The sequence below is a fragment of the Neodiprion virginianus genome, chromosome 3 (genome assembly GCF_021901495.1).
Source record: "Neodiprion virginianus isolate iyNeoVirg1 chromosome 3, iyNeoVirg1.1, whole genome shotgun sequence".
Lineage (NCBI taxonomy): Eukaryota > Metazoa > Arthropoda > Insecta > Hymenoptera > Diprionidae > Neodiprion > Neodiprion virginianus.
Window position 1 is genome coordinate 512,527 of NC_060879.1, and position 27,991 is coordinate 540,517.

General features: G+C 37.0%; 1 protein-coding gene across 6 annotated transcripts; it reads right to left on the reverse strand.

Annotated features, from left to right (window-relative positions):
• Positions 1-1,610: 1,610 nt before the first annotated feature.
• LOC124301541 (protein phosphatase PP2A 55 kDa regulatory subunit) lies at positions 1,611-27,877 on the reverse strand. 6 transcript variants are annotated; one of them, XM_046756717.1, is made up of 11 exons: positions 27,623-27,877; positions 19,296-19,454; positions 18,022-18,339; positions 12,381-12,446; positions 11,607-11,704; positions 10,119-10,397; positions 8,887-9,064; positions 8,416-8,750; positions 8,098-8,313; positions 7,833-8,000; positions 1,611-7,669 (listed from the first exon to the last, which is right to left on the reverse strand). In XM_046756717.1, the coding sequence occupies exons 3-10, from the start codon at positions 18,104-18,106 to the stop codon at positions 7,848-7,850; spliced, it is 1,410 nt and encodes a 469-aa protein (XP_046612673.1). In that variant the 5' UTR covers positions 18,107-18,339; positions 19,296-19,454; positions 27,623-27,877; the 3' UTR covers positions 1,611-7,669; positions 7,833-7,847. The 6 variants fall into 6 exon arrangements, with proteins under 6 accessions (XP_046612673.1, XP_046612670.1, XP_046612672.1 ...); XM_046756714.1 differs by lacking the exons at positions 18,022-18,339; positions 19,296-19,454; positions 27,623-27,877 and adding an exon at positions 16,560-16,755; XM_046756716.1 differs by lacking the exons at positions 18,022-18,339; positions 19,296-19,454; positions 27,623-27,877 and adding an exon at positions 15,451-16,132.
• Positions 27,878-27,991: the final 114 nt, after the last annotated feature.

Sequence of the window (27,991 nt, forward strand, 5' to 3'; positions counted from 1 at the left end):
TTTTTGTACAAGTCTTAGGGCGTGTTCGGAAATCGACTGACCGTACCAGCCCCCTGATACACGCTGCTAAAAGTGGTTCGCAAAATGTCCCTCGATTCTGCCACCAATTTGCACCACTCGTGGCGCTAGTAACTACTACCTTGCGCGCGGTCAGCGAGGGCAGCGAGCGTGTCAGGAGTCTCCTGGCACCACGTAGAGGAACTAAAAAACGGGGACAAGACGCGTACAATTTTTTAGTATACGAGCAGTGGTGACTGTCAGGGGGCTGGACCGTACTGTCAGTACTGAAAATCTATAGTATACATCACTTGGACTATACCATTTTCAGTACTGACAGTACTTTCAGTCAATTTCCGAACACGCGCTTAGAGTGTTACCGCTACAGGAGGTATGAGGCTCTGTCGGTAAAGCAAATGCCAGAATTGCTGGTAGGCTAAGGCATTTCTAATATAGGAAAAGGTTATTCTGAAAGGTGGATTTTACTTCTACATGCTAATTATATACATCATATTGTACAAACTTGATTCAAGTTCGTTTTGACGGTTAATAATTTTAGGCGGATTTTCTTTGTGGGTTAGGAGAATCTCGAAGGATTTCAATTACCCTAGGAGATTTGTGGAACAGTCGTCTGGCAACACTGTTCTACACACAGGGGTAGCATCCAATGGTCGCATGCGCGGCCGGGGTAAAGGCAATTCGGGTACTCTGTCTCTCTTGCTCTGGACCGTGATCGGCTGAGCGTGTTCTCCGTCCAATCACGGCGCAGACCGAGAATGACAGAAGTGTACTCCCGATTTATTTATTGTGCGCAGCACGAACCATCTGCCTGTACTGTACAATATACGTATAGGATAATAATCAATCAATATTGAGATTGAAAAATTTCGATAGCCGCACTTTATTCGTTGCTTTATTATGCAAATTCGCAATTTCATTATTAATGTTGAATCTATTTCGATTGGCTATGCAACATATGATTTAAAATAAATATTTTACAGACAGAAGCATTTTACCCCGTGATTTTACCCACTCCTCCCACTCGTATAATACTCAGTTGATATAGAGTTTCTTTTTTTCATTCGTCGAACTTTTGTCTCTGCTGTAATCATCGTCAATTATATAACAAATAATATCTGGCCTCTCGTAGACTTGACTATGTTCTCGTTATTATTATCACGTCTCAATTTTTGTATTTATAACAATTAATAAGATTTGTTAAAGATTATTTCGGGAAACTTGTTTGAAAGATCGACCAATTTTCTTTTCAAATTTCACTGCAGGAAATAATCCTTGTTTCTAGTGGAAAATTTATTTTCAGTGTCGTTGACCGAAGAATAAATATACTTAACAATAAGTATAGTCAACGTTATGGTTAAAATTTCCCCAGCCAGTTAACGGCATGGTAATAGTCATACAGAGAGTACAGAAAATTCTTTTAATCTTTTTTCCTTTAAATTATATTCAGCAAAAATAATTCATTCAAAAATGCATCTTGTTATAATCATAATATATGTGTAGTTGTTATGATACAAATGTCTTTTATACTTGCGTATTAAAATTAATCAATCGGCGTTATTATTATTACACGTATTACTACAGGTTCCCGTACCTTTAGCGATTTTTTTTTTTGGATTGTTTTCTTTTACCTTTTGCTAAATTCCATGTCTCTGTAGAAAGATTTCTTATAATTATCTTCAATTTTGACACTGCATTCATTAACTGCGTATGCCTAATATTTAATCTGCAATTATGCATACATGTATATGTTATAATCATTGTACAGGGTGTCCCAAAAATCTCGCTTCCTGGAGCTCTATATTATTTTTCAAATTTTAATTATACAGTTTTATTTACTTTCATCTACCTTAAATGTTTTATCGAGTAAACTGTGGCAGCAACATTTTTCATCTTTCTTTTTCATCGATACATGTAACAAAATATTTGGAGCACCTAGTATAATGTTATTCAACTATTTGACTATAATCGACAATAATAATAATAATGCTAAAATTATGTATGAATATTATGGTAATATGTAATTGTGTGATAGCCATGTGTAATGGTCTTTCCTTGAAATTTCCCATCGTCGAACCTTATTTCCAAGCCTATTACTACTTACATAATTTAGAAGATTAATTGAATTTAATTTATTATTATTACAATTTCTTTTTATCTTTATTGTTACGTTATTCTATTTATTTAATTATTTTTCTCCAAAAATACACTTTTTAAGCCACCTTGCCATTTGAAATAATCTAATACTGATAAATTAAGCTTTTGAAATACAAATTATTGTACAATTTACTTGAGAATGGATAACGCAAACCAAAACCGCAGATAACAAAAACGATCGACTTACAATTTTTCACTTAATTTTCTTTGCACTCGGAGTTTATCATCATGTGTGGTAATCTGGAGTATTTTACACAAATGATGGAAACTTTATGATAAGAATATATCACTCGTTAGACATATTGTTTGTATGGCACAAGTTTATTTGTCATTTTCGCGATATACGCCTTTCATCAATTTTCTACTTTTATCAATCACCTATACAAATCCACGTTTTACACAATATATGCGCGCATATGTAAACTTGTATCGGTGTCGTAAGAAGTCGGTGTTCAGAGTTTTCTTGTCGCAGTGTTAATCATTTTGATCAACTAAAGTAAAAGATGATACGAGAATGCACGTACACATGTGTATACGTGCACCAAAAAATAACACTAATCTTTGTGAAAAGATCGTCAAGTATTTCTAAGCAGCATGTACACAGTATTATGTTTCAATAAGCGACTGCCCGCGACTGCCCACGACTGCCTTGCCGATGGCAGGAAGGGTATCAATTGTTGTTGTTGTTGTTGTTGTTGTTACTATTATTATTATTATTAATATTATTCATCTTTAGTCTCCCTATATATCATTATTCGCGTATAATTAAAATATGACAACACATTACCCCCGAATGAAATTTGTCGCAAAGCATATGAGAACTGAAAAGTTAGACAAAGAAACAATAATAAGAGTGAAATGAAACGTAGATGTTTAAAAAAAAGTTATTTTCATTATTTTTACGAAGATTTATTGTTTTTTCTTTGTAACACCTTAGATTACATTAACATGACTGACGTCTTCCAAATGATTCCAACAGCTGATTTGGGGTATCTGTTTGTCCAATTCTTTATTTACTTATTCTTTATGATTATTTCCTTTTTGTACCCATGCGTCGGTGTTGTATTAATTTTCAATTTCACGCAAAATTATAATTCATCATCGTTATCGTTTCATTTTCATTCATACATGGGTTGACTGCTGCGACTTTTTCCATGTGTTTTTATTTTCGCCTTTGTATTGAAGTCCTTGTGAAGCTAACTACAGAGCATTATTGTGACTTACAATCGATATTTGTTTCATGATACTGTCATCGTTCCCATATTTATTAATTTTCTTACACATTTCTGGATTTTGATTTGATTAATAAAGTACACAATTATTTTGCTAAAAATATTGACCAATATTGCAACTATTGATAGTAGTAGTTACCAATAATTTATTTGCATTACTTTTGCGACCATTTATTCAATGTTTCTTTTATTACGTAAATTATCATAAGGCAAAACGATAAACGTTCTACTTGAGTCTCATTTAGCTGCATTTTCAACACTATATTTTCTCTCAATCAATCCTTATAAACTCTTGTGTATACATGTGTTATTTATTTATTTATTCGAAACTGATTTGGGGGTGGGGCCCGGAAAAAATGTGCCAATCAATATTTTCAAGACCAACCTGGCATGAGGTTACAGAATTTTTTTTTCCCCACCACCTTGATAGTAACAGTTTATATACATGAGTATGTGTGTTTGTGTGTGTGTGTAAAATGTTAAAACAGACACAAGGTGCAGAAGCAAGACTTTAATTTCACACACAGTCGATATGGATGAAGTTCATCACATTACTTTCATTACTTAATAAAACTGCGACTGAGGGAAAAAGGAATAGTATCAATTTTGTACCTCATTCGTTCCATACTATATTTACACTGAAAATTAAATTGTTGCTATGGAAAAAATTCTTACAGTCAATTAAATTCAATATCTATCATCAGCGTTACTTTTTTACTTGGTTTAGTTTTTAAAAAATTTTTTTTAATCCTTTACTGCAAACGTAAATATGTTCAGAATTGATTTTCTTTAAAAAAAAAAAAATAATTTTTCACAATTCTGACCTACACTGCGAATAAAAGTTTTTCCTTCTTTCACGTTAGCCCAATTTATTTAATCTACATACCTAATGAATTAATTAATTAGTTAATCAGTTACTTACATATTTTGGCTACAGACGACCAGTCAGATCATTATTACTGTAACTAGGCCTGCTGAACAGCAGTTAACAAAATTAATAAGAGAAAAAATAAAAGCAAAATATAATAATAATACCCGATACAAAAATATCGCCGCACTCCACCTTCTAACAATTTCGCGAAGTAGGTGAGAGTCTTGCGATCTTGTCTTGGACATCTTAATCAATGATTATTGGTAGAAAGTAATTACCGATTTTTTACCAGTTGCTTCATTTTTTTTTCTATTTTTTTTTTCCATTTCTTTTTTTCTTCCCTACAATATTCGATTACTTATATTTTAGTACACGACTGCCTTTTCATTGTAATCTACGTTCAACACCATTTAATGATTTTGTTTCCTTCCACTTTCGTCGCTAAATATCACTGGGTACACCTGATTATTGTTAGTCCATATCGAGCTAATTTCATTAACCACGAGGATGTATGCGTTTGTGTTGAAACAAAAAATTCATTCAAACGCTTTACAACAAATAACAGACAGAGAAATAGATCTACTGAAAAGCTGGCAGCGGTAGAGCAATCTAAAAAATTTAAGTCCAAACAAGGATTTCCAAAGCAACGAATACATCTTAACAACAAGTGATTACAATAATGTAAAGCTATGTGAAATCACTGGAATACTTAAATGAATGTGAATCAATGGAGCAAAGGTTTCAAGAATGCCAGTCACATTGGTTGGTCTAAAATGAACGGTTTATTTAATTCAATAAAAAAAAAAAAAAAAAAAAAAAAAAGAAAAAAAAAGATCGCATATCAACCACTGTATAATTGAAAAAAGTTATTAATGGTGAAATTGGGAACATCTTGTAAATAATCTACAAGTGAAAATTATTCAAAAAAAAAAAAAAAAAAAACACGTGGAAATAAATTTCAATTGGTACGCTAATTCAAAATATGTCTTCTTTTCTCAGTTTGAGACATTAATTTTGATGTTATACAATTGAAACACATAGTTAATTTCAAACGCATTTTAACGTACAGGTACATCACAGTACCATTTCAAATCCTCGTACTGTATTTAATAGTTTGATGAAATCGACTTGTTCGATAAAATTTAGGACGTGATTCGCATTATCTCCACTTTTTTTTTTAAAACTCAAGCTGCCGATCATTTCCCATTCGCCAATTTTGATGAAAAAATTGCATTGGTGTTAATTCGTTTGAAAGTATGTACTAGAATATGAATCACAATTGTGGAAACTAACAAAATTTTTGTAAAACACTAATAAACCGCTAAGAGGGTAATTGATCAAAGAAAAAGTTTCGTATTCCAGAAATTTTTGACAGCCGAAATTTGACGTTCACCATTTTGTTTCCTTCTAAGTTGCCAAAACTCGTTTGGAGAATTTAAGTGAAGAATATTACTAACTATCGTTCTTTCCGGTTTGCTTTTCTCAATTCTTTCTTTCTTATTCCCATCCACAGGTACTAACATTGTTTAAACTGGTGCCCCACTGATAACGCAATGAAACACAGGACATTATGAACAACAACTAGGAACCATTCTATCATACACAATGCTCTTTTCATCATTTGCAAGTCCAGCTTACACAAGTCAAATGCATAAATTCTAGTGTCTTTACGTATTATTTATTCATTAATTTATTATTTTTCATTTGAAAGTGCGTTTCGTTTGTTTCTTTCTAGTCATCTCAATTTTTCATCTCATTTGCCTTTAATATTGGTACACATTATATTACGAATTCGAGAATTAACCCGTTTACTTTCGCAATATATGTAATAACTAGTTACCGATCCGGAATGATGCAGGATTAGTTTTGTCTGGTTTTCATTCTCACAATCGCGTTTGGGGTAAAATATCTATGCGGTGTATTTATAGACGAAATGGATTTTCTTTTTTTTTTTTTTTTTCTTTCTTTTAATAACGAATCATTCACTGTGAAATCCATCCATAGTTTGAAACTCAGCATCGTTTCAAGATCACTCACTGTTCTACTTTAGTCTTTTTTCAGGTTTTTCCCTCTCCCGAAAAATCATCCTAACAAAAAATATCTGCAAACGTAAAGCGTTTCTCAATATTTATGGATTTCTTTCAATTTCGCTAAGTCATATTATCTCGAGTGTCCAATCAGTTTCTTGTTCCTTCTTGTCCGAAAAAAAAGACAACACATATAATTATATATATATACACATATATATATATATATACACATATACATATACATATATATAACCGACATTTGCGAGATGACGCGCAAGTTGACTGATGTCGAATGGTTAACCAATTACAACCATATATACAAGGAAAATGTTCAGTGTACACGGTATGAATTCACGACATGTTCCGGGTTGATTTACGTACGTATAAAAAAAAAAAGATGAAATGAATCGAATTTGATTGACTTGATGCAGTAGTAGTTGAAATAAAATGTTATCCTCGTTATATGTCTATATTTATAGGTACGAACGATGTAACGGGGAAAAACTGGATAACCGTATTATTTCGCCATCTCACGCTAGTAAATTATGCTTTACAATACGAAAAATTAGACTATACATATAATAGTATTTCTATTACGACGCATTAACAAATTATACATAATGTTTTTGTACCCTATATAAATCAATCTATTTAAACCTCAAGTTGATTGTTTGCATTTGTGTTGATTGATTTTTTTACGCTTTTATTTTGTGGATGTGTGTGTTGTGTGTAAAGTAAACTAGACAAAGCAATACTGCAGATTCGTACCTCGTAATAATTGCCTGGGTTATTCCGACGATGAAAGAATCGAAATTAATAAAAAAATAAAAACAGCAATATTAATAATAATAATGATAGTAATAGTAATAATAATAATGATAATAATAATAATAATAATAATAATGTGCAGCTGTACGTCGAATACAGAGAGACAGTTGGTTGACAGATGAATTATATGGGGTATGTGAAAAAGTTCACGTTTTTTTTTCTCTAAATTTTATTCCTTCGTGTAAAATTTGTAATTTGAGCTGGCAGACTTGGCTGACCTGCAGGGAACTGAGCGCGCAGTATTACGTCGTTTACTGCGAATATGATAAGTGCGAGCCGCTACGAGAGGCAGGGATAGATGGATGGATGGATAGATGCTGGCTATTTACATCCGATATTTCAGTCTCGGTCAACCATCGGCAAGGCGATTCAACTTTTGTCCGCGCAAATTCGTGCTATTAAACACAAAGCACACAACACCGCGTTTTGCACGCCAAGAGAGGCACGCGCCGGGCGCACGCACACACTGCTCCTCCGTGCCACAAAATTCGACTGCGCGTGACACTTTCTCACGTCAGTATGTAGCGCTGTATTATCTAGAAAATAAGAGAGAGCAAAAAAGGAATAGTACGAAAACGAAAATTCAGAATTGTGAAAAACAATGAAAATCGAATCTAATTGGTAAATACTCCATGACCACATTATAAACAAGGAATATTCAAGGGGGGTCTGATAAATGTATACAGTTTTGATATATACCTGCATGCAGATGTGCTAAAGCTTGTCTTGAAATAGAAAGAGATTGTTGGTGGCTGCTACTGCGACAACATTTTCAGACGGATGCCACGCCGTATGAAGAATCTTTTTATTAAAGTCCAGACAATCTACACTAATCTCATCCTTCTTACGTTTACCACCGGTGCATACCTGTAACAGATATTCCCACGTTATTAACATAATTTTCTATTGGACGATGAAAAAGAACTTACCACCGTGTGACTAAACATTGAATTACAAAACGAACCTTGCGTGGCTTGAGCAGTGTCTTAGGCTTGGCTATATCTCGTGCTGCTTCCAATGTAAGGTCTCGCTTCGTAGAGCGGTCAAATACTCTGAAAAAATTATTGTAGGAGCCCGTCATGATGGCTGAGTCGTTGCCGCTCCAACAACACTCAAATTTGTCAAATATGCAGTCATTCTCGTACAACGAACACAGCTTAGACCGGAGATAGTCGTGGACCTAAACAAAAGAAGAACAATTACGAATAAGTATAGAACTAAGTATACAATGATAAATTAGATAAAAGAAAATAAATAAATAAATAACCGACAATAAACGTACATAGTAACACTCTATTGGCTTCGTTTCCATGTGCAGGTCCCAGACCTTGACACTAAGGTAGTCTCTGGAGATCATATATCTACCAGAATTGCTAAGCTTGACGTCACTGATGCTGGATATTATCTCAGAGAAAAAACTCCTGTTTGTCGGATCCTCGGGCTCTTCAAAAAGTTTGCTGTGCCGATCGCATAGCGCAGCTGCTCTCATGTCGCATAGCCTAATGGTACCTTTGCTACTGCTGTAAACTAAGAGGTTGCACTCGGCTGGATGAAATTCAGCGGCAGTTATAACTTCTGTCAGCTCTTCCATGTTGGTCGGTTTAATATCTACGATGTCTGTTTATTGTGTGGTTAGGAAAAAATACTAGAGATTGATATTGATTTGTTGCTCCTACGGTTTAAAATTTACATCTGCTGTCACGGTCTTTTTTTTTTTGTTTTTCTTTTTCTTGTGGGAAAAAAGAAAGGATACTGAAGCTCTGATCGGTGATTTCAAGATGCCAGAGATTTATTCTAAGATCATCGGCGCTGAGATATGTCTCCTGGTCACTATTAACACTGATACTGTTTATATGGTAGGTGTGCGCATTAGCAAATATCCGTCTAGGTGATGCTTCGACCATTAGCTCCATTGGTTTTATGGTAGGTACCTGGGGAAAAAAATTTATTAATCACATGTCTCAATTATGTGCTTATGTTCTTGCATAAAATCTATCACTTCATTGATGGTTTGTAATAGAAATCTGACCTCAGGAAAAGTGTGAAATTCCTTTGTTCTATACTTATTGTCAATTACTATTTTGATAAAATAGACACGTTTATACACCAGCTTATCGTTGGACAATATCTACCTTTCTATAATTTACGATCAATTATTCTGTTAATGCGAGGATTTCGCATTATCAAACGAGCATTCCCTTCTCAATCGACATTCTGCCGATGCAGTATTTTATCGCGTGATGATGAGTTGAGAAAGACGAATTACATGCTAATCCGATATTACAATGTTTGAAAAGTACTATGCACGTTCTAAAAATAGGTAAAATAAAAAATAGGAGATAATTCTGCATGAAAAGAATTATTTTTAATTGGAATAAGATGATGGTGTAACGTATTTATATTATACTAATGTGATGCGCATACTTGACCTCTGCGCACGTGCCAGGCAAACGCGCTTTCCTACATCCTGATGTCTCATAATTTGTCATACTGAGAATTTAGATGCAGGAAGACTTTGTGACAGTTATTGTTTTGTTTTTCGTACTTTGGCTTTAACATGTAAATTTCGTTACAGAAAATTAATTTAAATGCACATGACTAATAAGATTTTAATAAAATCGCATAACGTGCAAGTACTTTTTACCAAGCTACCAGAATGTCGCTACGGAAGAGAACAGTTTTTAAAGTTTTCCAATTTTCGTCTCTGTATCAATGCTTGTGATAACGAGAAGAAAAAAACAAAACTTGCTTCAATTAACGTTCAGTCGACAAATTAAGACTATTCACTCAATTGTTCGCTGGCATGTGTATACTTTAGTTTTTTTTGGCAAGTTTTCATTTCTGGCCCACGAACGGAATGCCGATTTATTTTTACAACCCCAACTGAAATTATGCGATGTGTCTGAAAGCAATTTTCGGTTGGACCGTAGAAAGTAATGAAAAGAAAATAATAGCTTGTAGAAAGAGACTAGGTTGAATTCTTACCCTGAGAGCAGTAATACAAGCTGGATCCTTAATAGCCCCATTTTCCTCCTTAGTATTATACCCTTCGACCCTCTTGTCTCTCTCGCTGACCTTCCATAATTTGATTGTTTTGTCGTTTGTTGATAGTAGAAAGTGTGCAGGATTCTTCCTCTTTAACCATCTGATTTTATTTATTTTTTCTTCTATCTCTAATGATTTTAAGTAATCGAACTCAGGTTCGTGACTTTGGAAGGTACTGTATACGTTGTACTCGCCTCTTCGAGGTATACTGTTTTTACTCTGCACATCGGAGAATGAACAAAAATAGAACAAACACCACATTAATAAAAAAAAAAAAGAAAATATTAGACAACTTTCAACGATTGATCATTTTGATTATAAAATCGTATTTATAACGAGGCTGAAGCTAGCAGCCAAACGTCTGATTTTCATTCGAATAAGCAGGCGATGTTAGAAAAACAAAATTTTTTTGCAATACCCTGAACCAACAATACTTTTATAGAATTACGGAGATAAAACCAAATTGCATTTTTCCAATTCCAATAAGTTTAACACGTTTGGCTGTTAACTCTGGCTGCTAGCTTCAGGTTCGCGCGCCTATAGTTGGATAGTAATATTAAAAAGAAGGTCACGGCTTGCCAAGCAGAAAAGAAAATATATGCAAAATGAGGGAACCTTTGTAGCAAAACTAATGTCTATATTCCGATGTCAGCTTCCTTATTATATCGATGTAGCGCAGTTCTTTGATCGTAAAAATCTATAAGTGATGATTGAACAGGTTAGTGCCACGGTAAGGATAACGGTATCTTTTACAGTCCTACTATTTCAAGAGTGTAATGAGACAATGAAGAATCGGTAATAAGGTGTTGGTATATTTTCAAACAGTTCTCTGAATGGCTTTGCTACATTAAAAGTACGTGTATAAACTTTTTAAGGAGTAGATGTTGAATGGAATTCAAGATTTCAGGTGGGCGGAATTTTGATTACTTTTATACCAAGTAAAAGATAAAGATAAATTGGGGAGTTTTTTTTTTTTTCCAGGAAAATACAATAGTGGTATTATTGCTCTGATCGTTTGGTACATTATCCTGCACACGGAACAATGAAAATATGTTAAGCCATTATTTTGTACAAATTTGAAATTAGTGGAACAGCATGTATTTACATAAAAATATGAAGAAAAAGCTTAAATACCTCATAGATTTATTTTGGAGTTACATATCGATATTCTGGTTATGATGAAACACTCTGATTTTAGTACATTTTCGCGGATCACTGTTCAATTTTTTCACCTGACATCGGTCATATAAATTACGCAGTCCAATAATCGGTACAATTTATTATAGTTTTTGTAAGTTGAGCTAGGTGAGTCTAATCGTTTTTCTTTATTTCGAGCTGAGAAGTGCGGATGTTAGCATGGTCAAATTTACATACAATAATAGAATCGAAATATCTTACACGGATATGAACATTTAATATTCAACTCACAATCGGATCCCTCTGAAAAATGACGACTCGTCCTCCTTTGTCACCGGTCGCAAGAAGGTCCCCATCGTGATTAAACTCGACACATGAGATTATGTCAGCTGGAAAACAACAATATCATAATGAAGGTTTTTGTACTCTCATGGTCGTTTGCAGCAGAATTTTTTCAGAACAAGTGAAATATTATAAACCGAATCGTTGCACAAAGGACATTGCTTATCATTTTGTTTGAATTTCAAGTAATGTGCACACGTTTTAATTCTATTTTTGTATTACTCCCGATGAAGTATTGTGCAAGTTAGATAAGAGTCGCTTCGCATACCAAATTTGATAAGATAAAAGCGATAGACTGAAAAATAAAAAAAGTAACTGCGCGATTGAAAAACATAGATACAAAATAAGAAAGCGAAGAAAAAATAATCACGATAACCTTGCACTACGTACGTGTGGACAACGTGGCACGAGAGTTAAGCAGGGAGATAAAACAATTTGTATCATAGATAGATATACAAATTTTAGAAAACAACCGACAATGAACGTTAGTACCTACCGCGCGTAGGTACAAGCGACATCCTAACATCGGATTATTTGTATCTCTCAAATCTAAGGCTCGTTACATGCAGATGTGACATTTCGTTAGATGCCAACGGAACGAACTTGCGTTCAATAGTCATTGAGTGAGTGCGACGACGAGATGCGACAAACGAAAAATGAAAAGAGAAGGAGGGATAATAATATAAGTGTGTATAAATAAACTCTAGCGACGGTATCACTCACCTTCCGTAACGTCGTCTTCGAGAGTTCCCTTGACTTGCGAGAAGCACCACTGTATATCACCGTTGCCTGTAATGGAGCATGCGCATGTATGTATCAAAGAAAACCACCTTGCATGAGTATTGAACAACTTCTGTTTACATAGCACTGTACGTGTATCTATATGCATCATTATCATTAGCTCTCTGTATAGGCATTGTAATAATGATCCGGAAAATGAGTTTCTTGTATTAGCAATAAATTGTAATGGAGAATAAAATATGAAAAAAAATATATGAAAATTGCCTTCTTCAAATGTAACAATGGAATATTTACAATGCGATGGTAAGTTAGCATCAAGAGAAATTGGAACGAAAAAAAAATCTATATACACACATATATATAATACGTATGAAAATGACTATAATCAAAGAAAAGAGCAACAACAATCATCCTACTTGACGGTTCTCCGCTATCCATTTTTTTTTTTGTTTGTTTATTTTTGTTTGTTTCTCTACCACGTTTTCGTCTGTTCCGTAGTTTATTTTTTTGTTTTTTATTTGTTTCGTGGCGTAGCCGACGAAAACATTTAGTTTCGCGGAAGATCTGGATCGGATGCAAGCGGAGAATTATGTAGTAGTAGTAGTAGTAGCGTAGTAGAAGAAGAAGAACAAGAGGAAGGAGAAGCAGCGGCAACAGCAGCAGCAGCAGCAACAGCAGCAGAAGCGGCACACCAGCGTCAACACACGCGAGCACAGGCGCCCGTCAAATGGTAAATTTTTTTTATTTTTCTCGGGTTACAATCAAATACCGAGTAGGGCAGGCCCGTTATGCAAAAAACGCGGTTTTTCTCGTGAGTTGCGACGGGACGATTGCATCAAGGATTTCGGCCAGTGGTTTATTACTATTTAAACAAACGCGACAGAGCAACGCACCACCTGAAAATATTTCCTGTATTATAGTTTACTATTTAAAAACAGCGTATTAAACGCGCAGCCGAGCGCTCTCTCTCGCTCTCTTTCTCTCTCTCTCTCTCCAACATTCGGCGATAAGGTGACGGAGGGAAAAAAACCCTGCGTGAAAGCTCCGAGAGACGGAGTGAGTCCTATCTACTTACCGGCCATTTCGGCAACCGGATTTTTTTTCACACACGCGTATTCTATTTGTTACAATTGTTGGGACAGAAGGGCGGCCTGTATACCCGATAATCACTCGTTAATAACCCGATGCTCGCGGATCCCTGTCACATATTAATACGGTGCCGAATATTCAACGACGTTCAATGGCGGAACTCACGAGTGTGCATAACAACTATCGGTACGTACGATGACGTCACGCCACCTTTGATTCGTTCCTTCGTTCTATTCGTTCCTCGGCCGCTGCCGCTGCTGCTGCTGCTGTTGCTGTTGCTGCCACGGGCCAAACCACGGTGTTCTTCGACCACTCGCGCCATCTTCTCATCCTCACTTTTTTCACACGAACTTTCACGAACTTTCACGAGGTTCCGTCAGCCCGCGCTTTTCGAACCGAATGCGCGTTATCGCCACCGTTTACCGAAGACTGTTAACCCTTTCATGCCTACATTTTTCCTTACATTCGATTCACTTGAAATTTTGCACACATGTGTTTTTGGGGTCGCTGATTACGAATATGAACTTGAAATTGGAAAATTCAATATGCCAGATCTAAGGTGGCGGGCAAACATGCGACATTTTTTTCTTTGCGTATATTAAGTTTGGACTAAAATTGGCAATCGAATTCTCATGATGGATTAGCAGAAAATGCTGTTTTTCCTGAAAAAAGTACAAATTTCATTCGCTTCCTTGCACCTCCGATTTCTCCAATGCATAAATAAATCAATTTTATATCTTTATTAGACCTAAAAATATTTCAGGGACGATGTGGATTCAAAAAACTCTGTAGTTTTTACCAAGAAAGTAGTTTAATAAATAAAAAGATGCTTCCAGGGGTAAAAGTTTTGAAATTCTTCCGTCAACTTCGCCATGAATGCAACCTGTCCGACCTGACGAACCTAACAATATTATCAAACGAATGGTTCGAAAGCTATAATTTAAGGTTGTTGGGACAGTATCTCGTAAGTCATAATAAAATGTAAATTTTTTTTCTATTAAATAAAAATTGGAACATGTAAGTTAATAACTTAAATATGCATGTTAAATAAATGTCTTTTGACTCGATATTTTTCCGTATAAAATAAATCCGGCAACGGTGCATCTAACTGCTATACATTATTGTTGCTAGTGTGAATGAATAATGAAACAACTTAATTTCGACGCAACGGACGATTTGTAACGGTAAAAATTTATAAAATGGTACAAAACACATGATTGAATGATTGAATTTAAAAATTGGCACGTTTTTTTATCCAAAGTTACCACAGTTTTACGATTCAGATATGTCATTCAAGTATGACTGATATTGTCGTGAATTTTCGATTATTTAGATTAAAATATTTACCAAAATCCACGCCAGTATACGTTTTGTATATTTTTTGCGTAATCAACGAGAGGAGATTAATATAAATTACAATTTATTGTATTGTTATATTTAGCAGTTGTGGTCAAATTGTATCAATAACGTGCATTTTAAACAAGATTCCATATTAACTTCCTGGTAAATATCTAATTTTTAATAATTAATTACACAAAAACTACACGTCAGATCTTTTTCAGAAAATTATTTTATAAGTATTTACTACCAATTAATAACATATTAATTCAGTTTTTTATCGTTACATTGCTCTAATGTCCGAACAGCCTTAAATTATGATAACATGTTGTTCAGTAAAATGGAACTCGATTCGTTATAGACGTACCTTATAAACCATTAATTACAGGTCATAATTTCCTTGTTTCGACTGCACTGCTCATAGCTAACTGTACAATGCTAATATTTACCAGAAATAAAATAATTCTTAACCTGACATCTTTGATTTATATTCCTGTATTCTCACCGATCGTTTTGTCACGCAACATTTCTGAATAGGCAATAATAATAACTATAGTAATGATGCAAAAGAAGCAGTTGATGAATCAGTTATACGAATAAAACTGTAGGTATATAAGTGACAAACCTAACAACTGTGTCAATTTTTCGTGTAACTCCTCCAGGGATGAAAATAACGGACCATTTCTTGTTAGCGGGGCTTTCAGACCGTGCGGAAAACTTTCCATGACTTTTGTGTGTGAATAACAGTATGATACGTTTATTATCGCTGAATTATTCCAAGAAAACCAATTTTCTCTTTTCTAATTTGTTTACAAGTTTTTCACGCGTCAGCAGAACTTTTTTGAATGTGGAAAACTTTCACTTTACATTGTGATAATTTAGCACTTTTATGAAAAATTGTCTTTTAACACGTGCTATGAACATTGGCAGATGCATCATATACAACGATAAATATCTTATTTATCGTGTATTGTCCTGCGTGTATAAATATAACCAATTTTCAAGGGGATGACAATTCCATTCGTCGAAACTGTTCGAGTACCATAAAAATACGAATGCGTTTCGAACACTTTTACCTCCTACATTTGTCTATGTACTACATATAAATATCAATAGTTGAGATCGTTACCACCCACGTCAAATAACAATTATTATTATCATTATTAAATTTCTTCTATATTCATTCGACAAGTTTCTAGTTTATAATTTACGGTATATGATTTTTCTTTTACGGGCAGTTTTCGACTGATGTTCGTGAAATAATGGATCTGGTCCAGGGACCGACTGGTAACCCAGGCACGATCTGTCTCGAGTTGCGGATCGGTAGAGGCGCTTACGTTACCGAAGAAATTAGCAAATATCAGCTAATTATCAAAGCTCTAACAACAAGACTTGGCGCGACTTAGCGTCGAACCATGTTCCATGTTATTTATTTACCTTACATGTATACCTACCTACCTACCTATGCCTCGAACCAAGCTATTCCCAGTTGGCGTATAGACGAGTAGTTAGAAAACGAAATACGAAATCACATAGGAGATCATTTATGTTATACCGATAAGGTGTCGCCGAACACGATAATTTATAAACTTTCGAACAAATTTAATGAGAAAAATTTGAAACCCTTCCAAATCGAACGCCTTCGTGTTAAGAATGTAAAAGTAGTAGGGCGGGAGAGAAAAAAAAGACAAGCATCCTGATTCGTACACTGTTATAATAGTTACAATTACTCACGAAAATTTCTCTCGGTGTCATGTGAAATCTTTGGATTTTTAATTGGTGGTCCACGGTTGAACGAAGCTCCCGCACTTACGTTGTCACAACAATTAGAATGATCTACTGAAACGGATCTTAAACGGCCTCTAGTGTTCATCTTTACCACCGAGAACACGTTCTGAAACGGCGATCAGAGTCAGCGCACGCGATTTGACCTTACGAGAGTCTCAAAGGCTATGGTTTCCGACATATTATACACATACATATACATGATAATAGCAGTAATACACGCCGCCAGGACAGACAACGTATGTGTATACATAAGCCCTGAACTTTCAGGCAAATTGAACATGACAATATCAACACAATAGTGACGATAACAACAATTTTTCGCTTTCAAGAGGGCGACTCAATCTTCATTCTTATACCAACTGAGAAATATGTACTATACGTGTGATTACATGATGTAAGTGACGCTAAGAATTTACTCCGACGAGTGGAGAAATTGCGGACCGAGTAACGTTTGCTACGCGATATTCCAAAGTATTTCCGCCTCTTCGCGGTCTACTTAAAAATTATCTTTAATTTTTTTTTATACCTACGATTGAATCATAGTATCTATACAGATGCGTGCGTACATACACACATATGCACGCGCTCGTGCACGCAATACGTTATATACGTTCGATATTTCATTTGAAACGTGTTAAAACCGGGACAAAATGTAAACACACAGTGGTCACTAGGTGCAATCGTGCTAACAGGATATCCATACAAGGTCTCCGACGTATTCGTATATCGTGCGTTTTCGTGAATGCGCACCATGAGATCGACTCTGAGCAGCTCTGCTGTTCAGTTTTTAGCACGTGGCTGATGCGAAACTCGGATCTGCTCACAGAGTGGACTTGTATCCTGAATTGCCCATAATTAGGGGACCCCTGTTGCGCATCCACAAAAACTCGACTCGAAAAGTCTTAAGCTTTTGATCCGCACAAACGTAACTTCATAAAAAAAAAAAAACACACGCACGCACGCGTGCGTTATATGACAAACGAAATGGGCATGTAATTATAAGTATTATGTATTCGCGGTTACGTTTCATAGGTATAATTGATGCGTGACGCAGTGCCTCGCCTGCTCATAGGCAACTTACATTACATGATGCCGATCTGGCATCCCATATTTTAACTAACAATAATTCGACTACGCACGCCGAATTGACAATACTTATCCAAGCGTTATCTGCCGGTAAATTTAATCTATGTATACGTATTAATTATCACGGATCGTACTCGCCTCAGGTAATAAAACGCGTAACCGAGCGCGCAAGTGATAATAATAAATGATCTCGTGACAACGCCTAAGCAGTAGACAACCGAAGTTGACGTTGCGTACCGCGGTATAATCGTTATCGACGGAGGAAAAAAAAAAAAGAGCGAATAGAAGGTATCGAAAAAATTACGCACGATGGCTTACTTACCACTCCTTTTATTCACAGCCGTGTTAATCATCGAGCCAAGCTTCGTGAGGCTCGACTGTCTCATAATTCCCGAAGGGTTCTTCATGTTGTGTTTGGACGAAGGCGGTATCGCTGTTACCGGTGCGGTCTTCGATCTACCGATCAAGGCTCCGCTCCGACAATTCGTATTCGGCCCTGTGCTGGGGGGCCGCTGCGGCGGGGCCCCCCAAAGGCCGACAACGCCCGCGTGACGCGTCTTGAAACAATCGGATCTCTCCGTCCCTCCGTGGGAGGAATTTTCCCCTTTCCGGTCGGCACTATTCTCCGCTTATATCGTGCCTGTGACAAAAATCAACGACAACGTGTATAAATTTCATCAATATTGTGCAATAATTCACCACATTACCGACAGTTTTTCGCCCACGCTTACATACACCATAGAATAGGAAGGCGAAAGCCGCCTGTGCGCAGGCAACTGCAATCGCGTGAATCGTACAAATTGCCTACGTATAGGCTAATTTGTCCATGATTCGCCTGTGCATAGGCAACCGCAATCTCAAAAATTGTATAAATAACCTAGGTGTATACGTATTTGCCGATAATAATTTTCCCGTAGTACACAAAAACGTTAAAATGGCATAAGCGCAACGTACGTGGGGCAAATATCGGGAAATGAAAATAAACGAATAAATAAAAAGAACGTAGGTTTTGTAAATGAATTTAAAAAAAATAAAAATGTTCGCTACGTAAGCGAATAAGTATAACGATATTGAGTCCAGGACAAACTGTGCGCACAGAACCTGGGCATTTTATTGCGGTTGTGGTCGATTCAGAGAGCAACGACGTAGTTGTACAGCAACAGGTTGAGGAAGAGCCAGCGGAAGTAAGCACGGAAAGAGAAGGAGGGGAAAGAAAGAGGGGAAGACTGAAAAGGTCTTGGCAAGAACTTATTGCATACATTTATACAAGTGCCGTTCGTTCGTGCTTCCGTGCAGTAGCGAAGAGGCTCGATAGACTCTGAAAAGTCTTCAAAGGATCGGGTAATGGGGTCTGCGGTGTAAGCGAAATAAAGACAAAGAAAGAAAGAGATGAAAAAAGGGGGGGAAACGAGCTGAGTAAGAGGTTCTTTGCACGGTTCACAACGCGCGTAGTACTTCTGGTCATTATAGTACAGGATCACGACGTACGCGGGAAAAAGGTGTATTCTTTGATTATATCTTACTTATTTCTGTGGCGTTTTACGTTTTTACTTAAATATACGGACGTTTGGAAGAAACAAATTTCCACCTGCTCACCTTGCAGTCTCTGTGTATTATCCAGGCGTCATATTTTGTACGTAACCCTTTCGAAACGGCTGTGTGATCCTCAGGGTGGCCGCGGTAGAGCCGGTAATTCCTACGAGGAACGGTAATTCCTTCAAGCTCGAAGCCTGGCTGCTCTTCAAGCTGGAAAATCTGTAACGCGATAATTAGGCAACCGGTAAAAATGAATCATACACAGTAAACGGTTGTATACAACACTAAATGCACGTGGATAAAAATAACGCTTGGAAAATTATTTTTACGCTAGACGCCTATATTGTACGGACATTCTCGTGACACAATACATATACCGGTTACAGCTGGTTTTAGGTTGGTTCAGACAATTTGACGGGAAGCATTAAGAGTAGAATTGGCCGCATCTCGTCTCTATTTTTTCATTTTCTTTGCACGATGTATTTTACAATTCTTTTCTTCTCCCTCGCTTTTTTTTCTTTAATTCAGATTCTAGGAGAACCCTCCCCCCCCCCCCCCCCCCACTTTGCACGGGCTATATGGAAGCTATTTATACTCGAATATTTCTATTGCACCACATTATATATATGTATATACATGTAATATATATACACATAAACACACACCCACACACGCTATGCTATGAAATGAAGATGCGCGTTGGAAAGAAGAGGAAAACAAACAAAATTGTATTTTTGTCGCGGTGATCACGCGAAGACGAGTGGGCTAAAAATATCCAGCATGTCAAGAAATGATGGCAAATTAGATTCGACATGTGAGTTAATTTTTGATAGATCGTGTGAATCGACAGAGTTGTATTACGGCACTGGTTTCGGATATACGTAATTGACGCTCGATATGGGTAAAAGAGGTCTCAAAGTTCATACAAGTCTTGACTTGCAGGAACTTTCATTTAAAAGGTTTTCCAGGAAAAGGAGATAGACAGATAGACAGATAGATAAGACAGAGAGAGAGAGAGAGAGAGAGAGAGAGAGAAAGAGAGTTATGAGTACGTAGCGATACAGGGCTGGAGGAAATACTCTGGCTGCCCTATAACATGCCTATATACAGCTGCTCGATTGATCTAAAATGCCAAAGGCTTGTGAGAGCGGAATTTAGTCTTGGAAATTGGATGAATAATTCATCCTGCATCCCTTTATACATCGGAAGAAGCGAACAGCGTGAGCTTGATTGCTGCCGCCATCGCGCCAGCGCCTTCCAATATACGTACGTACTTGCTTACACTTTTGCCCCTAGATTTGCCGATTACCACTCCGAGGTGTAAGTAAAGTTGTTTTCAACCGAGTATAACAAAGTGTTGTAAATAATGTGTAAAACGTTATTAGGCGCCATCAACCGTCCGTCCAACATATAAAATACTGATCTCGAGGAAAGATTGACTGCGTTAAATAACGAATTTACATTCCCATCGACTGGGAATTGTTCTTTCCAATTCCGTGCATAACTTCGTAACGTATTAAAAGTTAGTATATGTATAAGAACGAATTCTTGCGTGCAAGACGAAAATAAAAAAAAAGAAGAGGAAAGAGTGAGTGTGCAAAGCGGAAGATTTTTTCTCTCTTGTTATTGTGTCGCCAGCGGTGCGATGAAATAATGCAGAGCTAAATCCGGTTGAATTCGGATTCAATATAGTCAATTGAACGCGGCCGTATAGTTTGCGTGGCTATGGCTATAACGACGAAGAGTGACCAACGCGTAAGAATAACGCAGCCGGTATCCGAAATCCGAATGAAATCTTACATGCGTCGACCGAAGGAGATGCTTCGATTTGGAAAGAAGCTAGCCGTATATACGGAAATATCGCCGAGCTGTATCGAGAAGATTTCAGATCCCGAATCTCGCGTCAATTACATGTAAAATTCCCTGACATTTCCCGATTTTCCAAACGAAAATATACATATTTCCAGAACTGGTTTCAACCTAACTTTACTCACAAATTCACCTCCCTTTTCATGCAAATTGGTTAAAAGTTGGACGTCAGATGTTTACGTCGCAGGTTAAAATAGCCCAATTTTTCCCAGATTTACGCGACAGCGAGACACCCCGACTTACGGGACAATATCTAAATCGCGCACGGTACAATGTCGGATAGCGGATATAAGAAGAGGAATGAACGACTGTTCCTGAAACGACTTTTGACCTCTTAGCGGGTTATAAAACTGTAATAACGATTTTCTTCGGCTCTATACGCACGGTTTTCTAGTCTACGGTGTCGTGATCCGCGTTTGTCTAGACGCTTTTAAATCGATATCATTCACGGTATAAGGCTGATATTATGTACCAACTTGTACATGATCTTGTACATCCGAGTATGAGGACGCCAAGTTCTCGCTACAATCGTCGTCTTTCTATACCTGCCTGTGATCCTCGTGCATGCGCGGAGTTTAATGCACTTTCAATCACCATGGCGTGACGTAACGAACGATGGGAATACCGAATGTCACGTAATACACGTCACATATATGTATCTCTTACGCGCAGAGTTTCTTGCCGCAAAACTGCGAATAAATGCGAAAAAGAAAACACGCGCGAAGACTTACGATCATAGATATAATTTACACTTGTTCGGATTCTAAGCGTATTCTGTTATACATTTGTATATCTATATACATATATGTGTATATATATGTATATACACATGTAGTATTAACGCGATACCATACGCTACGCAGGACTACGCTAATCAATTTTGCACCAACGACGTGATTCAATGATTGAATTCGTTGGGAGTTAAGTTATAATTACATAAATCATGAAATCTAATTGAACAATTACGACACCCAAACAAAGGAAAAGAGATATCGAAAAATGTTACACATTATTGTGCTCAGTCAACTTTTATAACAAGATAGTATAAAAATTTGTGGAGTTTGTAATCAAGATTTCAATATTCAAGATGGTAGATCCAGTATGATGCACTCAAATTTGAAAATTTGATCGAACCCGATCGAAAAACTCTATTCAGGGTCGCCGATTAGATTCGCCATACTGATTTATCAAAATCCGATTTCAGATTCGTAATCAGCGAGTCCGAAAACTGGTAATTTATGTAAAACGTGCGTATGCGTAGAGAGATGTAACTGTCTCAAAGATGAATTATTCCTTCAATTTTCAAATTTTTTTTCAATCACTTTCTTTCCAACAGTAACAACTTCCAATACTTCGAGTATTGAAAACCTGTCAGCGTACCGTCAGAAATACCAAAAAACCGCAAAAATAAATGTTGAAATTCTCTATAAATTCAAAAAATGAATGTCAAATAGGCGGCAAGAATACTTACCACCACGACTCAAAGGGTTAAGGTGAACGTGCCCAAACAATATGTGAAATAAAAAGGTGCGAAGGAAATTATTCGACCTAGTTTGAGCCGTTTCGAACAATACATACCATGAGGTATGTGTCTCGGGCAACTTACGAGGGTCAGTTAGTTGTAAGTGCCTGGCACACACGTCTTGGTACGCGCGGCAATTGGCAATAGGCGAAGTGTATAATTAAGGGTCCGGAGGGAGCGGGGGGAGAGGGGGGAGCAGCACTTTCGGCAGGTACAAGGTATATATACAAAAGTTATTATCATTTTTAACATGCGCTCTAGGCTCACGGCAGGCTGGCGTTTTACTTATGTTCTTGACTCGGTCAAGGCGATCCCGTATATGTAACATATATCCCCGATGCTCAAACTGTGCCACCACTGGTCGCTAATTCTTTCTTTCTCTTGTAAGTTGCAACACGTGGACATCCACGTCAAGGTTCACGCTCACGATCAGACATCTTTTGCGCGTACTTGTTGTGCGAGTATGTACTCGTATAATGCAACATAATCGAAATCTACACGCTAAACAGGTTTCGAAAAAAAAAAAAGGTCATGCTTTCGAGGAGAAGTCCAAACACCTGATTGAGAAATATCCTAATCGTACGAATAGACACGAGGCGGAACAATTAATAAAAAGGGTCGTCAGAGTGTTTGTAATGCGAGGCTGAGAACAGGGCGAAAAAGAAAAAAAATAAATAAATAATCCCGTGCAGTATACGGTAAATAGAGGGAGGCGGATAGATAAATCCTTGAAGCAATATGATGATGATAATTAAATATACCGCAAACATTTGCACATTAGAATCCCACGGCACTGTTGGTGTAATTATAATCAAATTAATAAGCTTCTGGTTCGCTCTCTTTCTCTCTCTTACATTAAATGTCTTGTGAATAGCAATTTCTCTTACATAATTTTTCTAATTTCCCATATAAATCGAGTCTTTTAACCCTTTGAGTCATAGTGGTAAGTATTCCTACCATCTGTTTTAAATCCATTTTTTATATATTTAGAAAACTTTTCAACATATTTCTAAGCGGTTTTTTTTGCTATTTCTGATCGTATACTACAATAGGTTTTCAATACTCTAGAGTAATTGCTGCGGTATAATCTAAGTTATTATTGTTAGAAACAAATTGATTGGAAAAAATCGTAAAAAACGAAGGAGTAATTCATTTTCGGTAAAGTTGCTCCTCTACACATACACGTATTTTACATAAGTTGTAAGTTTTTGGAGTCGCTAATTGCGAATCGGAAATCGGGTTTAAAAAATTCAAGATAGCGGATCCGATATGGCTGACCAAAATTTCAAATTCTATCAAATCCGGAAAAGAAACTCTGTCCAAGGATAGTTGGGGTCGCTGATTGCGAATTTGAAATCAGATTTTGAAAATTCAGCATGACGAATCGAATCAGCGACCCCAAAAACTCCTGCACAGCGTTTTTTCACCGGATTCGATGAAATTTGAAATTTTCGCGCACCATATCGGATCCAGGACCTGAAATTTTTCAAGTCTGTTTTCAGATTCGCAATCAGCGACCCCAAAAATCACAGAATTCTATCTTGTAATAAAACTTAACTCAGCACAATAATGTGTGACTGATCGCAGGTTTAAATTGCCACACACGTATACATCTACGTATATGCAAGAACTTGAAGCACAACACGTGCAAGTTTTGACACAGGTATGTGTATATATATATGCCGCAGGTACGTATAACAAGAAACGAGCACGACCCTTCCTTCATATTGATTATACCGCTCTCCCGCGAATAAAGACATCGGTTTTGCGCACAGCCGTAACGCTGCAGGTTACCCTGGACTGTATTTACGTGTGTATGCACAACCTGTACGTACAGGTCTGGCTAATAGAGAGGATACGTGTAATCTGGATCTACCCCGGTATTTCGAGTCAAGAAGCTGGAGCTGTTGGAGCAGATACGAAGGGACGAGAAACGAGAGCCTGAAATCAGGCCGAACAATATTTTTTACGGGGAGACTCCCTTTTCTATGCAGTCAATACATATGCGGTACATGTATTGAATAACCGTGTCATTTGTGTGTGCGTGTGTGCGTGCACATTTTTTTTCGTCATCTCATACAAATGATACGGTTATTCAGTCCCCGGATATATTCATTGCTGATATGTAGTTCGGAATTTGCGCGAATCTGTAAGTACGCGTATACCTACGCGACTCGACGCTGGATTCAGCGTGCAGAAAAGATTAATTATTACGAACGACAAGCGTTAATTGGAGTTTATACCATTGTATCGAGAAAATGCCACGCGCGGCCAACTCGCTACAGTTTCGGTGTCCGGCTTAATATCGTTACTATCGACTAACCGTCAACCACGCGTTAATTGGACGGTGCTTCTTCCGAAACGAATAAGCTATAGACGTCATCGATACGTGAATCACGGTATATACGTGTCACAGAGAGCTAACAATAAGCCTTGAACGCTAAAAAATTATCCATGTCTTTTACGATTTTCTATGCTTTGATCATAATATAAGGTAACGGTTCTAAATTCTCTATATTTCTACATCGTGTGCAGATTATAACGTGCGGTTCAACACCCACAGTTATGTAAAACTTTCATTCGCAAGAAATTTATTTGTATAATCAATAAAAAAAACATTAAATTTTTTTACACCTGTGTCCACATATTGTGCGTACCATGGTTCGTTTACAGTCGTAGGAAATTTCGTCTGTTTTACAAATGACGCGATATACGATGCTGTAAAACATAATATTATTACATCAAAGTACTAAAGAATAATAATTACGTTCGGAACATTTTTCAAAACGCCGATAATAATCAATTATACATATAAATATAACGTTTCATTGATTATTTTTCTATCTTCTGCACATGTTCCTTCTTTCCGTTAAATCTTTTCTCTTTCGATTACGTGAGATGATTTTTTTTTTTTTCTCCAAATCTTTTTTCCTCGCTATTTCATGTAAGTACCTGCAAGCCGTCACCTCGGCACTGAAGTGAAAACGAACTTGAGGAGAGGAACGAGCAACGGAGTAGCTAATTGCTGCAGGTAGGTACGTACTTACGTACATACGTACACTTTGCCTCGCACCCACCCGCCTAAATATACTTGCTAAAAAAACAAGCGAGGGAAAAGTTGGTGGAGTTAGGGTGTTGAAAGAGAAAGAGAGCGCGAACGTGCTGCGGTATAAATTGTTTTAGTTTCAGGGTCGTGTAATTTGACATTCAGCAAACGTTTACTCAACGAACTACATAGGTATGTGTATACAGTTCAGTACTGTATAGGCAGCAGCGGTAAGTACCGTTAAAATAATAGACGGAGCAAGAATTATGTAAAATAAAGAAAAAAAAAAAAAATAAAAAATAAAAAAAAAGGAAAAACAAAACTGTAATACAGGTATAACAGTCAGCTGTAATTTTAAAATACTCGTGGATGTGATTAACTTGTACAATACGTACGTATGGATAAAAAGTTCCTAGACTTTGTTTTAACATGTAACCTACTGTCTCATCGTCGTACTTATATCCAGCGACGCTAATTATCTGGTAGTATAGACGGCTGTAAAAGTCGTCTCTTTTAGTCTACAAGCAGAAATGAGAGGTAAAAAAAAAAAGGATAGAAAAACAACAAGGAGTCCAGGATTCGTGATTTTTTTCTTTCTTTTCTTACTTTATCGTTTCGATATTTGCATGTTTGAATAGTGAGAAGAAAAAAAAATGTAAGTAATTCAACTCGATCGCGTGCAGCGTATAGCGGAGGAGGAACAATTACGGATTGGTATTCCAACGAGGAAGGCGAATGATAATGGTCGAAAAACAATTTTTTCGTACGTCTCGCCGATGGCACAAATCGCGATGTGGTAGCCAATAATAACATTGTCTTATTTATTACGTAGAGCGTTAGCCTCGAGTTAAAAATTTCATTATCAAACCGCACGAACGACGCCAACGAAAATACAGCGCGTGTGCGGAGGAAACTCGCGAGATCAGTTGAACAGGAAGACCACCTTTAAGGAAAATACGTTCACATACCTATAAGGAATTTCCGAGGCCTGCGCGTCGAGTCGCTTTCTTGGCTTCGCTGATTGCGAGTATAGTGAGGTAAATTGACAGCCGGCGTAAATAAGCAAACGCGATTATGGACACGAGGATGCGCGGTATAACTACTACCCTGGTGCAAATTTCTATCACTAAGAATTTTTTGAAAAATTAAAAAATCTTGTATCATTTCGTAAAAAGTTATTGATTTTCGCTAAATATTGTAGTATCTTGTGATACAAATTTTCATGAAAGTTTTTATACGAAACTATGGATATTTACAATTTCGTGAGAGAACAATTTTTACTATACAAAATTATACGAAATGTCTCCATTTTCCGAAAAATTCGTAGAAATCATTTTATCAGATGCGTAACGTACGCGCGAGCCTGATTTGCAGATTGCCAGAGCCACGATGATTTACTTGAGTCAAACCTCTCGTTCGAACGGAACTTACCTAGAGGTATAGAAAAAATGAAATATTTACGTACTTATTCTTTTCATTTGGCGACAATTTAATGCAATTGCGAAAATTAATCTAGTAACAGAACGTGACCGATCGATTTTGTGACAAGGGTTGCATCGAGACATTTACAACACGTGACATCACTAAAGCATAACGAAAATTTGCGGAATTCGGAGTAAAATGATGGCACGACAATGTATATAATTACGTCAAAGTGCAAAAACGTCCTTTAAAACTCGACGTTGCATCATCGATATAATTTATATAAAATATCGACAAGTGTAAACATAACATGGAGGAGATGATGGCGAGGGAGAAATCCGATAAATTTGTGCATAATGTACATACTATGGAGCTATCCTCCATAGTATATACCTAGTAGAGTAATAGATTCGTTTCGCTAGTCCCTGCAATGAAATTGTTGCCATCGAGGAGGAGCGCGGATCAGAGCGAGAGTGAGAGAGTAAGAAAGAGAGATGGAAGCGTAGGGCGAATCACAAAATATCGTACCTTTATAGTATATGCCTCGGGGTGAATCCCTCGTTGCACAGAAACACAGCGGCGGAAGCAGAACTAAAAAATACGCAGTCGTCCACAATCAGCGGCACTGTTTCACTCGCATTCGGAGCACGTTGCTAGATTTACGAATATTATACATACGTGGATATGGGTATTGTACACAGGTATATCGCGTTACTGACACGAATCGGAAAACCGCCAGAGATCGACGAACCGCCGTCTTACCGTAACTGTTTACTACTGACTGCTACCGAGTACTGACCGACACCAGGGACACACTTTCAACTGTTGCTCGACCTGCTTGCGGCGCCACCTGCCTTTCGTAAACTCAACTAATCAGGAGGGGGGATTTGAGGGATG

Coding starts and splice junctions, on each gene's coding strand:
- LOC124301541 (XM_046756714.1), bottom strand. CDS start 16,698: ATGAACACTAGAGGCCGTTTAAGATCCGTTTCAGTAGATCATTCTAAT. Junction 11,705..12,380: donor CGAAGACGACGTTACGGAAG/GTGAGTGATACC, acceptor GTTGTTTTCCAG/CTGACATAATCTCATGTGTC. Junction 8,001..8,097: donor CACTGCTCAAGCCACGCAAG/GTTCGTTTTGTA, acceptor TATCTGTTACAG/GTATGCACCGGTGGTAAACG.